Source organism: Petaurus breviceps, unplaced genomic scaffold (genome assembly GCF_028583685.1).
Source record: "Petaurus breviceps papuanus isolate PSGF00001 unplaced genomic scaffold, PetGlider_PUasm1.0 90779, whole genome shotgun sequence".
Lineage (NCBI taxonomy): Eukaryota > Metazoa > Chordata > Mammalia > Diprotodontia > Petauridae > Petaurus > Petaurus breviceps.
This window is the reverse complement of record NW_027187344.1, coordinates 11739113-11754255: the sequence shown is the minus strand read 5'-3', so window position 1 is coordinate 11754255 and position 15143 is coordinate 11739113. Positions and strand designations below refer to the sequence as shown.

The 15143-nt window shown below is 41.5% G+C and overlaps 1 protein-coding gene across 3 annotated transcripts in view; it reads left to right on the top strand.

Annotated features, from left to right (window-relative positions):
• LRSAM1 (leucine rich repeat and sterile alpha motif containing 1) overlaps nucleotides 1-15143 on the top strand; it is a 34717-nt gene that overhangs the window by 1123 nt on the left and 18451 nt on the right. For all 3 annotated transcript variants that reach the window (XM_069069560.1, XM_069069561.1, XM_069069562.1), the window contains exons 2-10: nucleotides 1091-1196; nucleotides 4842-4898; nucleotides 5949-5993; nucleotides 7384-7461; nucleotides 8525-8593; nucleotides 9730-9814; nucleotides 11839-11960; nucleotides 14210-14300; nucleotides 14914-15044. In XM_069069560.1, the coding sequence (XP_068925661.1) occupies nucleotides 1091-1196; nucleotides 4842-4898; nucleotides 5949-5993; nucleotides 7384-7461; nucleotides 8525-8593; nucleotides 9730-9814; nucleotides 11839-11960; nucleotides 14210-14300; nucleotides 14914-15044 (784 nt within the window). The remainder of the gene's footprint in view (nucleotides 1-1090; nucleotides 1197-4841; nucleotides 4899-5948; nucleotides 5994-7383; nucleotides 7462-8524; nucleotides 8594-9729; nucleotides 9815-11838; nucleotides 11961-14209; nucleotides 14301-14913; nucleotides 15045-15143) is intronic.

The following is a 15143-nucleotide window of genomic DNA, read 5'->3' as shown; positions in this document are numbered from 1 at the left end:
TCCTGTATATAACTTGTTTATATAGATTTGTTTGTTGTCTCCTCCAGTAGATTGTGAACCCTGGAGGGCAGGACTGTCTTTTGTCCCTTTTTGTATCTCTCAGTACTTAGCACAGTGCCTGGCACATAGAAGATGGTTAATAAATGTTTATGGAGTGATTAATTAAATGGGGATATAGGGGAGGCTTAAATTATGAGTAAGGTCAGAGTTTTCAGTCCCTTAACACAGATTGTAGGGGGAGTGGGGGTGGGGCAGCAGCCAGATATGATGGATAGAACAGCACATGGTGTCAGAAAGACTGGCCTCAGACACTTACTATCTGTGTGACCCTGGGCAAGTCACTTAACTTCTTTGCTTCAGTATCCTCATCTGTAAAATGAGCTGGAGAAGGAAATGGTAGACCAGACTTTGCCAAGAAAAAGTCTTTGCTAAGAAAACCCCAAATGAACCACAACAGATTTGAAAGGGACCTCAGAGATTATCTAATGCAACCTTATTAGAGAACTTGGGTATCTACTCTTCATCTCTGTGTGGCACACAGAGTACTTTACACACAGTAGATAATAAATATTTGTTGAACTCATGAATGAATGAACCAGCCTAATAAATCTTTGTCATGTTGTCTTCAGCTTCAAGAATCCATAATCTTTGCAGTGAGGATGGTCCCTCCACTGACATAGATTGCAGTCCTCATATCCTTAGCAGACGGTCTTCCTGAGTTTTTTTTTTTTTTTTGTCAAAAGATTAATTACCCTTGCCAACCTGGTACTGAGCCTGGCCACACTTAGCTAAACCAGTTTCTTATGTTTCTTGGTGGTTCCAGTGGTGGTCACTTATCATAAACACATTGGCTGCTGGTCACCAGACAATGCACCCTTTGCATGTGGGCTTGAGGGTCCATACACATAACAGTTACTTAATATTTGCTAATTTGACTTCAGAATCCTACTGTGATGAGTTTCAGGATCCTTTAAGTTATTGCTTGACAGTTCTATCCATTGAGACAACAGAGACACTTGAATGGTTCTTAGGCACCAGAAATAGCTCAATATGTTCTTCTGTGTTGCTGACTTCTCTAATCATTTCATAGAGATCCAGTGACTACTTCTGGTGGAAACAGAAGGATGCCTCTCTTCTTCCGAAAAAGGAAACCCAATGATGAAGCTCGAAAACGCTTTGAATACCAGATGTGTCTAGTGAGTATGAATTCTGATCTCATTATTTTCTCTTGTTCAGTCTTGTATTTTTTTACTCTCTGCCATGACTTGCATTCTGCAGTGAGCTAGAAAGAATGAGCATCAATTGAAAGAACTGGGGATATTTACTTTGAAGAATGGAAGACTTGGGGTGAGATGGGGTGGTGACTATGGTAGCTGTCTTCAAGTAGGAATTAGACTTGTTCAGCTTAGCCTGGAAGAAAAAAAAGGAAGTAGACATCATCCTGCATTAATAGGTAGCTAGGTAGTACAGTGGATGGAGAGTTGGGCCTGGAGTTAGAAAGAACTGAGTTCAAATTTGGCCCTAGACACTAGCTATTCAACCCTGGACAAATCATTTAAACTCTGCCTCAGTTTTCTCAAATGTAAAATGGGAATAATAACAGTGCCAACCTCACAGAATTGTTGTGAGGGTCAAATGGGATAATATTTATGCACACTGCCTGGCATGTAGGAAGTACTCTATGAATGCTTATTCTTTTCCTTCTTCTACTTCCCCATCTCCTCTCCCTTATTTATTTATTTTTTTTTATAAGCAATCGGGGTTAAGTAAGGTGCTCAGGGTTACACAGCCAGTTATTTCTGGGTGTGGTGCTGAGTATCTGAGCCCAGATTTGATCCAGGTCATCCCAACACTGGAGCCAGTGCTCTTACTCGCTGTGCTACCTGGCCGCCCCATCCTCTCCCTTATTAATAGAATGGGGAAGGTGATTGCTCCACTGAATTCACTGTTGGTGAGACTACATCTTAATTATTGAGTCCAATTCTGGATGTCACGTTTTAGAAAGAACATTGGTAAGCTTGAGTGTGTCTAAAGGATAGGGAGAAATCCAGAAAGCATATCACATGAGTATCAGGAAGGAAACCATCATGTTTAGCTTAGAGAAGGGAAGACTTGTTGGGGTGGGGGGCCAGATAATGACTGTATGTAGCATAGTGAACAGCCTAGTTGATTTGAAGTCTAAGTACTGGGCTCTAATCCTATATTTGCTACTTGCTGTCAAGATCACTTGCTATGCCCTTGGGCAAATTTCTCAACATCTCTGATTTTCTGTATCCTCATCTAAAGTAAAGGTGTTGGAAAAAAATAACCTTTAAAGTTTCTTCTAGCTTGAAATCTTTGATGTTATGTGAAAGCAGGATTAGACTTATTTAAAAAGGTCCCAGAAAGATAGAACTAGGAATTATGTGTGGGTTGAAGTTGCAGAAAAATAGATTTCATCTTGATATAAGGAAAAACTTCTTTATAATTCTAAAAGTGAAATGGGAACTTCTGGCCAACATGGCTGCCTGAACTGGAGGCTGACCGCCTACTTCCCACGTATCTATAACTGAAGTTTGTACCAGATCATATGATGATGAAATAAATCCAATGAGAAATTACTGTGACTTCTTCCGTTCTAGAATTATAGAAAAAGTCAGAAACCCATAGGCTTTGGGAAAGAGAACCCTGCTAGCAAAATGAGCACCACTATGACCAGATGTGGGACACCTATATACTGCAAGGTTCTGTGTCTGGGAATAGCAAGAACAGTGGGCTCCCCCGATAAAGCTCCAGGTTGGTTAGAAAGTCCCAGTAGGGGGATCTTGAAAGTCCTGGTGACCAGCATAGTACTGACTGACATGGTGCCACACTTCTCAGATCAGGACATCTCAGGCCCAAGGCAACTGAAGTCCCTAACACTGATCCTGAAATGCTAGAGACCCAGGGCTGTAAACTTTAAAGACCCAGGAGGACTAAACCCTGGGAGGTCAGTGCAGGAACTCAGGGGTCCCAGGGCAAGACCAAGCAGGGTTGACCATCCCACCCAAAAATGCAATAGGGAATGGAACCTGGCTCTAACAGAAAGCCCCAGTTCAGGAACTAAAGCTGGGGAGATGAGTAAATCAAAGAAGGTAACTAAAACAATTGCAAATCTAAATCCCTAACAACTGCAAGCAGAGACTCAAAGGAAAAAAGCATTTTCCAAAAGGACTGAATGAATACTTAGAGAAAATGAAGCAAGAATTTTAAAAATGTGGAAACCTTTCCCAAGAGGTGGCCTTTAAAAACTAGGGTAGATCAATACAAATCAGTGACTCTATGAGACATCAGAAATATTGGAACAAAATCAAAAGTGACAAGATAGAAGATAGTGTAAGATTGCTTATACCAAAAATGAGCAAATTAGAAAACAAGTCAAGGAAAGAGAATTTAACAATTGTTAGACTCCCTGAAAACCATGATTAAAAAAAATCTATTAGACCCAGGGAGAAAAGTAAAGAGATCCACTTCTCACTTCCTAAAAGGATCCCAACAGATAAAGTCCCAGTAATGTTATAGCCAAAATCCAGAGCTTCCAACGTCAAAGAAAAAATAGTACAAACATCCTGAAAGAAGCAGTTAAAAATACCAAGGAGCTATAAAGAGCTGGCAGCTTCAGTTCAAAAGCAAGAGATCTTGAAATACGCTGTTCTAAAAGGCAAATGATATCAGTTTACAACCAAGAATAACTTACCCTAGGTGAAGCTCTTTATAATCCTACAGGGAAAAATTGGGCCTTTATTGGGATAGAAGACTTTTAAGCACTTCTGATGAAAGGATTAGAGCTGAATAGGGACCTTGAAATACAAATACCTGAGTCCAGAGAAACTTAGGAAACAACATTTATTTGAGCAATGGAAAGAGCTGTGTGATGATGAAATGCTAACATTCTAATAGGGGAAGAAGGAACAAGTGCTCCTTTAAAACCTTAATATCTTCAAAGGGTGTCGAGGGAGCTCAATAAGAAAATTGAAGGTCTTGGGAATGGATTGGTTTTGTTCTGAGTGTCTGAAGAGGAGAAAGAGAAGCTAGGGTAATGTTTCTAAAGAGCTTTCCTTACAACAGCCCAGTGAGTTGTTATGCTGTAAGAAGAGTACTAGATTTGAGATTGGGAGGCCTGGCTTTGCATGCCTGTCATATCACATACTAGCTGTGTGACTCTGAGCAAGACAGTTTTGTCTCTGAGAGCTTCAGTTTTCTCATCTGTAAAATGGGGAAATAATACTTGCAAAACTTACCACATGCAGTGAGATAAGCACTTTGTAACACACCGTATAAATGTGAATTATCCCTGGCATTACTCATGGTGGGCACCTGGCAAATATTAATTGACTTAAATTACATTTTTGTCTTTTGTTAAAATGTGGAGCTTGGGCCCAGGTGATGTCTGAGGTCCCTTTCATGTTTTAATCTATGACCCTGCTCTGTTCAGTGTTAGGTACTAGAGATACAAAGGTAGATGATGTTCAGCTAGAGGTCGACTTTATCACAGGTCATTTTTATAATATTTACACATAACTCCTTATTTCCTGTCACTTCATAGTATATAATTCATGAGTTATTTTCACTTCTATTACTGTTTTACTTGTCCATTTGAATATTAACTTGTTATAATTTCTGGTCTGTTTGACTATGTGACCCTGGACGACTGATATCTTCCCTCTCTTGGCTTGCTTTCTTCTCCTTAGGTAGATGATTTCTAAAGTCCTTTCAGATCCAAAATTCCATGATTCTGTGGCCAGAATTCCAACTTTCTAAGGTTGCTTTAAATATTGTCAGAAGTGAGCTAACATTGAAGGATTGTAATTTTTTCCCCTTAGGCAAAAGAAGCTGGTGCAGATGACATCCTTGATATATCTAGATGTGAGCTCTCAGAGGTAATGTGATGGTGGGGTTTGAGTTATGTGTTTTATTTGACTTATTTTCTTGGATCCGATGTGTACAATAAGGACAGCTATAAACTTAACCTTTTTTTTTCAAGTTGCCAAAATGAGATAGGAATTTTGAGACTCCTGTAATTTTCTCCACAGCTAAAAATTAGAGGTGATACTTTGAAAATGACATGCTTTAAAATAACCACAAAATTAGAAGAGTTTATAGTTAAGCTCTTAGAATGCTGGAAGAACATGGATTGGAGTGGGAATGATGGATTTTCTGGGAGGCCTTTGCATGTCTTTTCCAAAGTGGCAAGAACCCCTTGCTCTGTGTCTAGATTACCAGCTGACCCTTCACAGTTTTACTTCAGGGTGAGAAATAGCTCCCAGAGGCAGTTTGGAGCTTAGGGAGTCAAAAAAGAGACATTTAAGGCTTTTCTTAAGGTGAAGCTAAAGAAGTCTAGACCAGAACTAATACAGCTCTTTTCCTACAGATAAGTTTCAGGGAACGTATGCTGGGGTTTCCTTGCTTGGTCATAGGAGTATTAATTTATTAATAAAGACACTATACCAGCATGCTAAGCTTTGTCATATTGATCAATAGTTTTACTTCATGTTAAGCTACTAACTACACTCAGATAAGCTATTTCTCCTCTATTTTATCTTATTTTTAAAAATTATTTATTTGGTATTTTATTTTCCCCCAATCATGCGTGAAAACCATTTTTAACATTCATTTTAGAAATTTGAGTTCCAAATTCTTTCCCTTCCTCCTTCTTCCCTCCCCTCAGATAAGCTATTTTTTAAATGCTTGATCACTGGTGACTGATGACCAAAATGGGTTGGATAGAAATCAACCTCTATAAGTACTACTCCCCAAACTCTCCCAAGTTGTGCATCCCTGGGACTTTCCGCTGCTTCCTTCCCACGTGAACTCTTTTCTCAGCTTCATCTCCCATGCCTGCACTGTACTTGCTATCCTATATACAGGGTAAATTAGAAAATGGAAGGTGTTTGGTGGGGAGCTAACTCTTTACTTTGATTTTTCATTAGATTCCATTTGGGGTTTTTTCAACATGCAAAGTACTTCAGAAGAAGGTGAGAAAGTCTTAATTTTGAGAGAGAGATTTTGGTGGTTTTTAAATATAATTTTTGGCCTCATTGGTTTGGTTACCTTGATTGTTGTTATCATGATTATGATTAACAATAATCATTATAATAGTAAAGCACATTTCTGTTGGGCTTTAAGGTTTACACTGAGCTTCCCTTGTATGTAACAACCCTGTGAAGTGGGTAGTGCAAGTATTACTATTTTATTCTACAGATGAAGAAACTGAAACCCAGAGGCTGACTTGCCCAGAGAGTGAGAAGTATACATTAGAGTCAGGATTTGGATGCAGGTTTCTTGACTACAGTCCAGTACTTGTACTGCTCTAATGTAGCTGCCTCTCCTAGTTCAACTCTTGGCTCAGACACCTTCCCGAGTCATTTTTACATTTTTTCCTTTGTCCTATGCAGCATCTCCTAAGGGAGACCAGAGCAAAGCCATTGATACCTCAGAAAAACACACCTAACTTTGGTCCAAATTCAGCGTTTCTTTAGCTGAAACAAAGCAGCAACCTCCCTACTATGGCAGGTATTTAAGCAGAGATTGAGTGAGGTGCCAGAGATTCAGAACTGTCAGAGACAGAAATTCTGTATTTGTTTGGTGGCTGGAATAAACAACCTTTAATAGTGCTAAACACAGCCCTTTGTGGTAGCATCTGACGGCAGTGGTAAAGTTACTTATTGCTGTCATCTTTACAGGAGTGTAGTTCAAGGCTACAGGTGACTTTAGAGATCACCCATTCCAATCCTTTCATGTGGCAGAAAATGGGGGCCCAGGCCATGGGTGACTGTGCTGTGGTTACACAAACATCAGGGCCAGGATTTGAACCCAAGTCCTCTGGCTTCAAGTCTTGTGCACTTTCTACTATACTGCACGTACGCTTTTGTGTGGTAGAGTGGAAAAAGCATTCTGTGTCAGGATTCCAGTCGCGGTTTTGCCGCTAACTTGCTTTGTGACTTAGGGCAAATCCCCTTCTGCCTCTGGGTCTCCGTTTCCTCTTCTGTCAGGCGTAGAAACTGGACTCGATCAGGGCTTCTTAACCTCTTTGTGTGTCCTGTTACCCTTTGGCAGTCTGGTGAAGCCTATGGACCCCTTCTCAACAGAATGTTTTTAAATAATTGAAGGAAATGCTCGATTTCAGTTAGAGGTTAGTGAAAATAAGGATATAGTTTTGGGGTTTTTTCCCAACCAAGTTCATGGACCACCCCAGGTTAAGAACCCCTGGATTAGGTAGTTTCCAAAGCCCCTTCAGAGCTGAATTCTAAGGTTGGATATCTGTTTCAAATGTACACATACTTTTCTTTCCTGCCTTAGGCTGCCCTGATGCTTTTTCCTGAAGCCCTTTAGGCTGTAACACCATTCCAACTTGTTTCCTTATAGGTGTTGATTGTTCATACAAATTACCTCACTTCCTTGGTTCCCAAATCTTGCAGCCTCCTGAACCTTGGAACAATAAAGGTAATGTGCCCGTTCTCCTCAGGAACCTTGATTGTGGCCTGAGACCAGGGTCCTTTTTCAGTTATTTAGCTGTTATTAAAGTTCTGCCAACTTCCACATGTATGTGGTTCCACAGTTGTAGTGATGGGCAGCAAGAATGGACATAAACTAAATCTGTGGGTGATTTAAAAGTAAAGTCCAGTGGAAGCCTATGATAGTTGGATTTGTTATCATTACACAGTCTGCTTATTCTCTCCCCAAACAAGATATATATGATATAAAATCCAAGGTGACCAAGGTGTTGAGGAGCCTAGGGATGATACCAGCAAAGGCTCTAGTGAAGAAACTGAGGGGAGAGATGTGTTGTAAGGATCGCCTTGTGGAGGAAGGATGATGCTCGTTCTGCTTGGCTCCAAGGGGCAGAACAAGGAGCAGCAGTTAAAAGCTGCAGAGATGGATTTCAGTCAGACCTAAGGAAAAAAACTCATAAAAAATGGGGTTGTAGAAAAGGGGGCCGGGCTTCCTCATTATCGGAGGTGTCCCAGGAGAGGCCAGGAAACACTTGTGGAGGATGTGGCAGAAATGGTAGGAGTTGGCCATGGTGACCTGAGGTCCCTGTAAGCTCCAATTCTGTGTGGTCAGTCATCATGTGTTTGTTGAGGGCCTGCTGCGAACCAGGTGTTATGTAGGGATATAGGAAAAGAGGATACAGACCTGATTCTGAAGGACAAAGAATTTACAGTTTAATAGGGAAGGAAAAACATTACATGAGGAGTTAAATAACAAAGACAAATAAGGGTATCAGAAGCACAAGGTAGTGCATGATTCCCTGTGGAACGAGTAATTACTGACCCTGTTATTTCAGAGGAGAGAGAAATTATTCTGAGCTGATAAGTCTTCATGACAGAGATGTAATTTGAGCTGGGCCTTGAAGGAAGGCAACCAGCAAGCTAAAGTTTCCGTTATTAGGGTGTTTTCCCCCCACCTGACCTTTACAGGAGGTCCCAGGGCATCATTCTGGTCTATGGAAGCCCTTTCAGCTCTTTGACTAGTGGTGTGTGAAAGACCTGTCTTCCTTCGGCAGGTTTTGGACCTTCATGATAATCAGCTGACGGCTCTTCCTGATGCTCTTGGACAGCTAACATCTCTTCAGGTATGCTCCACACTGAGAACTGCGGTCCCTGGGACTGATGAATGAGCTATTCAGCTTTGGCAAGCAGGTCCAGGAAGGGTGCTGCTCTCCCTTAATTTTGCACTTTGTCCTTGCAATGTTGAAAAGACTGTGGTGGCATTCTGGCCCCAGGGGTAGGCTCTCTTTTTGAAAAAGGCCCCCGCCCTCTTGACCACAGTCATGGTCTCTGTACCTTGGTTAGGAGGTGTCTTATTGCTTCTCAACAAAGACAGATCATGACAGCAGAATTGTAGAGGTGAGTGCTGTGGGAATTTAGAGGCAGCAGAGGCCACTTCCAAGTATCAAGGAAGGTTTCTGGAGGAGTGGCCTTGAATGAGATGTTAGACTTAGGTGGAGTGGGTGGGGAAGGGCATTGTAGATAGAGAGAGTAGCAGAATGGCCTGATCAAAGACTCAGAGGAGAGAGAACACCAGGTGTCTTTGGGTGTTAGGTGGCAGCATGGATAGAATGCTAGGCCTGGAGTCAGACTCATCTTCATGAGTTCAAAAACAACCTCAGATACTTACTAGTTGTGTGAGCCTGGGCAAGTCACTTAACCTGATTTACCTCAGTTTCCTCATCTGTAAGATGAGCTGGAGAAGGAAATGGCAAACCACTCCAGTGTCTCTGCCAAGAAAACTTCTGGGGTCATGACTGAACAACAACAAAATGTCATTAGAGCATAGAGTGTATGAGAAGAATAGTGGGAGATAAGGTTGGAAGGTTACATTGTAGTACGTAGCTCAGAGTCAAAAGGTCTGGATTCAGGTGGACCCTGACACCCAGCTAGGAGATTGTGCAGAACCTGCTTAATGGCGCTAAGCCTCTGTTTCTCTACCTATAAAATGAGGATAACAATATGTATATTACTTCCCACATAGTGTTGTTGTGATAGAAGTATTTTGCAAACCTCAAGGACTGGAGTAAATAGTTTGTTGGTTGGTTTTAAAGACCAGATCTGTGGTTTAATTGGCATAGGGAACTACTGATAAGAAAACTTCCTATACCAATAGATTGTTTGCTTTGTACTTTCTAGTCTTAGGAATCGAGTGGTTAAGTGACTTGCCCTGTGTATGTGTATGTGTAGTTTTTCTTATTCTCTTTTCTCTCCATCTCAGGTCTTGAATATTGAAAAAAATCAGTTGAAATGTCTTCCACAGTCCATCGGGGACCTGGCCCAGCTCCAGACTCTCAATGTGAAAGGTATGAGAGCAAGATAAACTTCTCATTACTGGTCTCTTCACCTGAGTAAAGGTCAATTAGGCTTGAGCTGTCTAGTGCCTGTACATGCTTTGAGGAAGCTCAGTGAGTAGAGCACTTGGGCCTGGAGTCAGGAAGACCTGAGTTCAAATCTAGCCTCAAACATTTCCCAGCTGTGTGATCCCGAGGAATTCACTTTACCTCTGCCTGACAGAATGGATCCACTGGAGAAAGAAATGGCAAACCACTCCAGTATCTTTGCCATGAAAACCTTAAATGGGGTTGCAAAGGGTCAGACAGGAGTGAAATGACTGAACAGCAGCACATGCTTTGAGCAGATATAATTGAAAGAGTGAAAGTGTTCTGTAAGGAAAAACTTCCACAGACCAAATGAGCTGTGATTATGAACGAGCCAGTGATTAAGAGATAGGGTTTACCACAAATATCTAAAGAATATATTTTATTCTTATAAAATATATTTTAAAATTGATAATTCATTTTTACGTTGCCCAGATTTCCTCCCACCTCCCATCTCCCACCCCAGTGCTCTTCCCAGAGAGCCATCTCTTATAACAAATAATTTTTCTTAAATAAGGGAAGGAGAGAAAAAAAAGTCAGTAGATTAGGTGAATACATAAAAACCCCAGATAAAACCCCACCTTTGATGCTATGTGAAGTCTTCTACACTTGGGAATCTCCTGCCTCTGAAGAGAAGTGAGCGGAAATATCTTCCCATATCCCTTCTTTGGAGCCAAACTTGTTATTTATTATTTTTAAAACATTCCATTTTGGTTGATTTGTAGTTGTTCTATGTACATTGCTGTAGTTATTGTGTATACTGCTTTCTTGCCTCTGTTTACTTCACTTTGCCTCAGTTCAGAGAAGTGTTTTTGTATTTCTCTGTATTCATTAATCATTATTTCTTATAGCACAGTAATATGCCATTATATTCACAAACCTTTAGCCATTCCCCATTGCTTTGTTTCCAGTTCTTTGCTACCACGAAAAGTACTTCTGTATGTATATTGGTGTATTTGGAGCTTTCTTTTTATCAATGATCTCCTTGGTGTATAGGCCTCTCAGTGGAATCTCTAGGTCACAGGGTGAAAGCATTTTAGTCACTTTATTTGCATAATCCCAAATTGCTTCCCAGAATGGTTGTACCAGCTCATAGCTCTACCAGCAGTACATAAACATGCCCAGCTTTCCACAGCTCCTCCACCACCGACAATTTCTATCTTTTGTCTACTTTATCAATTTGATGGCTACGAGGTTAAATGCCAGGTTGTTTTGATTTGCATTTCTCATATTATTAGTGATTTTGATCCTTTCATATGGTTATTAATAGTGTGCAGTTCATCTTTTGAAAAATGTTGGTTCATGTCTTTTGGCCCCCTCTTTATTGGGAAATGGCATTCAGTATTTTATATACATATATATATATATATATGTTCTGTTAATTTTCTGTATTTCATGGATAGCAAACCCTTATCAGAGATATTTGATTCAAAGATTGTTTTTCCCAATTGACTATTCTCCTCTTCCCCACATAGGTTTTTTTTTTTTTGTGGCTAGTTTTTTTGTGTGGGTGTTAAGTGTCTGAGGCCGGAACCGAACTCAGGTCCTCCTGACTCCAGGGCCGGTGCTTTACTCATTGGGACACCTAGCCACCCCCCCACATAGGGTTTTAATAACTTCTCAAATTCACAGCATTTTGATATAGGTAGTAGATGGGATTGGAAGTCAGGCCTGAGGGACTCAGCTTTTCACTCTTTCTCATCAATTGATCTAAGCAGTCTGCTTCTCCATGTGATGCTTTAGTGTCTCCATTTAGGGCTGTCAAAATCTTTTAGAGAGAGTGGATCCTGCTAAATATATTGAGCGTGTTGGAATAAGTAACAGAAGACCCCACTGAGCCCCTAGTCCCCCAGAAGTGTCAGACTCAGGGGCTTTACCCAGATGAGTTAAGTGGCAATCACTCCGTCACTAGTTTGAGCACTGAGCTGTGTGATGGGATTTTTCTGTAGATAACAAACTGAAGGATCTGCCCGACACCTTGGGGGAACTTCGAAGCTTACGCACTCTTGACATCAGTGAAAATCTGATATGGAGACTGCCCCAGATGCTGGCTCATGTCCGGACCTTAGAGGTAAATTAGAGCCATGTTCATCACAGCTTGCACTCCTTTTGTTTTATTTTACCCTTTGGCAAAGTGGACAGCACTCTCTTTTAGGAAAATAAATTAAGAAACAAGCAAATTATTTATTAGACACCTACTGTGTTCGTGCCAGGGCACTATAAAGCCAAGTAGGAGAAGCTTTCCAGAAGAATGCTACTGTGAACAGCTTTTAAGATTCTGATTACACAGTAATAGTGAACACAAATCAAAGCAAAACATTCACAGTAAATCAAGATACAGCATTCACAATGTTACAACCTGTCACAGAAAATCAGAATATAGCATTCGCAACAACTTATCACAGAAAATGGCCACATAGTTTTCACTATAGTGGTCATAAAGTTTTGAACAAAGAACAATCATTTAGTAACTCAAGCATTCAGTCATCTTAGTCATTCAATCCTTAAGGAGTTTTGCCTCCTCAAGGGACACAAAGTACAATAGTTAAAGTTCTCCACTCATGGGGCACACTAAGTTACAAATCAGTCACCTATTCAGTCATCAATCACTAAGTACAATCATTTAGTCAATCAATCATCCTTTATCATTCACTATTCAGATCATCAGAAAATACACAAACCCTCCACCCCTAGGTCACTAGTAAATTACAATTTCTTAGTCAGTATATAGTATCCAAGTAAATATCCAAGTATCTTTCAGCTTGACTAGGAATGGTTTCTCAGATTCCCTGGATCTCCTTCCATGGTTCCAGATCCTACCTAGATTCACCAAACTGTCACCTGGGTTCAAAGGCAGACAGCTCCCAGGTCCTTGAGGGACCTCCCAAAGACATGAGAGTCCAGCTCTCCGTGCAGTCTCTGTTCCACACTGAAGTTCACAGTGGCCAGTCCACCTCAAATCCTTCACAGTCTCTGTTCCTGGGAAGTCAAGGCTTAACAAAGCCACCAACAGGTTCATGCAAAGTACCAGCATCACAGTCATGCTTTCTCAGTCTTCGGCAGCTCCTGCTGGCCCTCAGAAATTCTCAGCAGCTCTGGCTGGCCCTTAGCTCTGACTGGCCCTTGGAAATCCTTAACACTCTGAGCTCTGATTGACCCAAGGAAATCCTTAGCAGCTCCGGCTGGCCCTCAGACTCAACAGAAGTTTCAGCTGGTTCCCAGAATCAAAATAACTTCATCCACGTTCTCCAAATCAAAATCATTCTCTCTAGCCTGGGGGGGGGGTGGGGTGTGGAGAGGAGGCTTTCCTCTTCAGCCTCCCCAGCAGTGGCAGCAGCAGCTTCCTCCTCCATGAAGCCTGCTCCAAGAAGATCTGTCTTTCCCAGCCAGGGTCTTTCCTTATGTACACACACAGCGTTAGCTTCCTGTTTCAGTCAGCCCCTTCCTATTACGTCAGCAACAGGGATTCATACCTTCTGTTTCTTTAACAGAGGCTTGATTAATTACTAAGTGCTAAGTACCTGTTACCTTTGCCAATACAAAGGGATCTTCAAATTCAAATTACATTACCATTACAGGCACTGTGCTAGACCTCAAGGATGCAGAGACAAAATGAAACAGCCCCTGCCCTCAAGGAGTTTACAGTTTCTTAGGAGAGGGAATATGTACTCATATAAATATACACAAAATAAGTTTGAGGGGGAGGTTCCAGCAACCTATGGGGTGGGGGGCATTGGGAAAGGCCTCATAGAAGAAGTTGCTTTTGAGTTGAGCTTTGAAGGAAGGTAGGAATTCTAAGAAGCAGAAATGAGGAAGGAGTGCATTCCAGGCATGGGGAACAGCCTGTGCAAAAGCATGGAGATGGGAGATAGAGTTTTGCTTATGAGAAACAGCAGGAAAGCCAGTTTGTTTGGGCCATAGAAGGCTTGAAGGGGAGTAATGTATAATATGGCTAGAAAAGTAGGTGAGGGTTTTGGCAGGGACTTTAAATGCCAGATAAGTTTACCTTTGATCATAGCATTAATAGGAGCCCTCTAGAGTTTATTTTTTTGTTAAGTGTCTGAGGTGTATTTGAACTCAGGTCTTCCTGACTCCAGGGCTGGTGCTCTAGTCACTGTCACCTAGCTGCCCCCCTCTAGAGTTTATTGCATAGATGAGTGTTATGCAAAATGACAAGACAGTCCCCCAAATTAAAAAGTAGGTGATGTTCTTCATTTTCCTTTTATAAGTTCTAGGGAGCTAGCCTCAGGATGACAAATATTGGAAGAAGGGAGATATCAGGTTTGTTGGAGGCTTGCTTCTACCTTTGATGTTTTGCAGACTCTGAGCCTCGATGCTGAATCCATGGTCTATCCACCTGAGGCTGTATGTAGTATGGGTACAGAGGCCATTCAGCAGTTTCTCTGCAAAGGTAAAATCTAGAGTTTGGTTTCCGGTGTTGTTTTTATCACTACATGAAGCTCTCAAACATGAGTATAGGCATTGGATAGGAAGAGAGACATGTCCAAAGTGTTCCTTGAACCCCTTATTTTTTGGGCTTTATTGCATTGATGAGCCAGATCCTAGGATCTTTCTGCAAAGTAATAAGTTCCTGGGCCAACTTACTGTCCTCTCCATCACAGGACAAGGGATCCTTTCCAACTTGCTCCTGTCACCTTGTCTCCCTTCCTGTCAGGTACCCACCCACTACCTATTCCAAATTTAAATACTGTAAAGAATTGTTTTAGGTTTGGGCTTTACCTGCTTCTCTTAGCCATATTGTTATTCCCCTTCATTTTGGAAAATCAGGGCCCTGCCCTCTTCTGTATTTTTAGCCCAGGGCCATGTATGAAGGTGCTTATTCTCATGGGAAAACTTGCATTTGTCAGAGAGAAGTTTCTTTGGATTAGAAAATGAATCCATCTTGGATAGTAGAAAGTGGTGGGAGAAGATATTTAGCTTCAAGACCAGCTAGGGGCTCCAGTCTGGCCTAGGACCTTGTCTCTTGTTGTCATGTGGATAGACCTGGACCTGCCCTTTTTCAGAATCTGGGCTTGAATACTACCCACCCTCCCAGTTCTTGCTCCCAGTGTTGGAAAGAGATGGAGGAGAGACTTCGGTGGATAGTACTGATGGACTAATTTGCAGCTATGTAAAGGAGGAGACTGAGTGGCAGGTGAGGTTCAGCATGCTGAATTCCCCTCCAGATGTAAATACTTAGGGGGCTGGTGGCTTTTGGCCACTCCTCCCAAATGGGTGCATAGCAGAAGCCCCA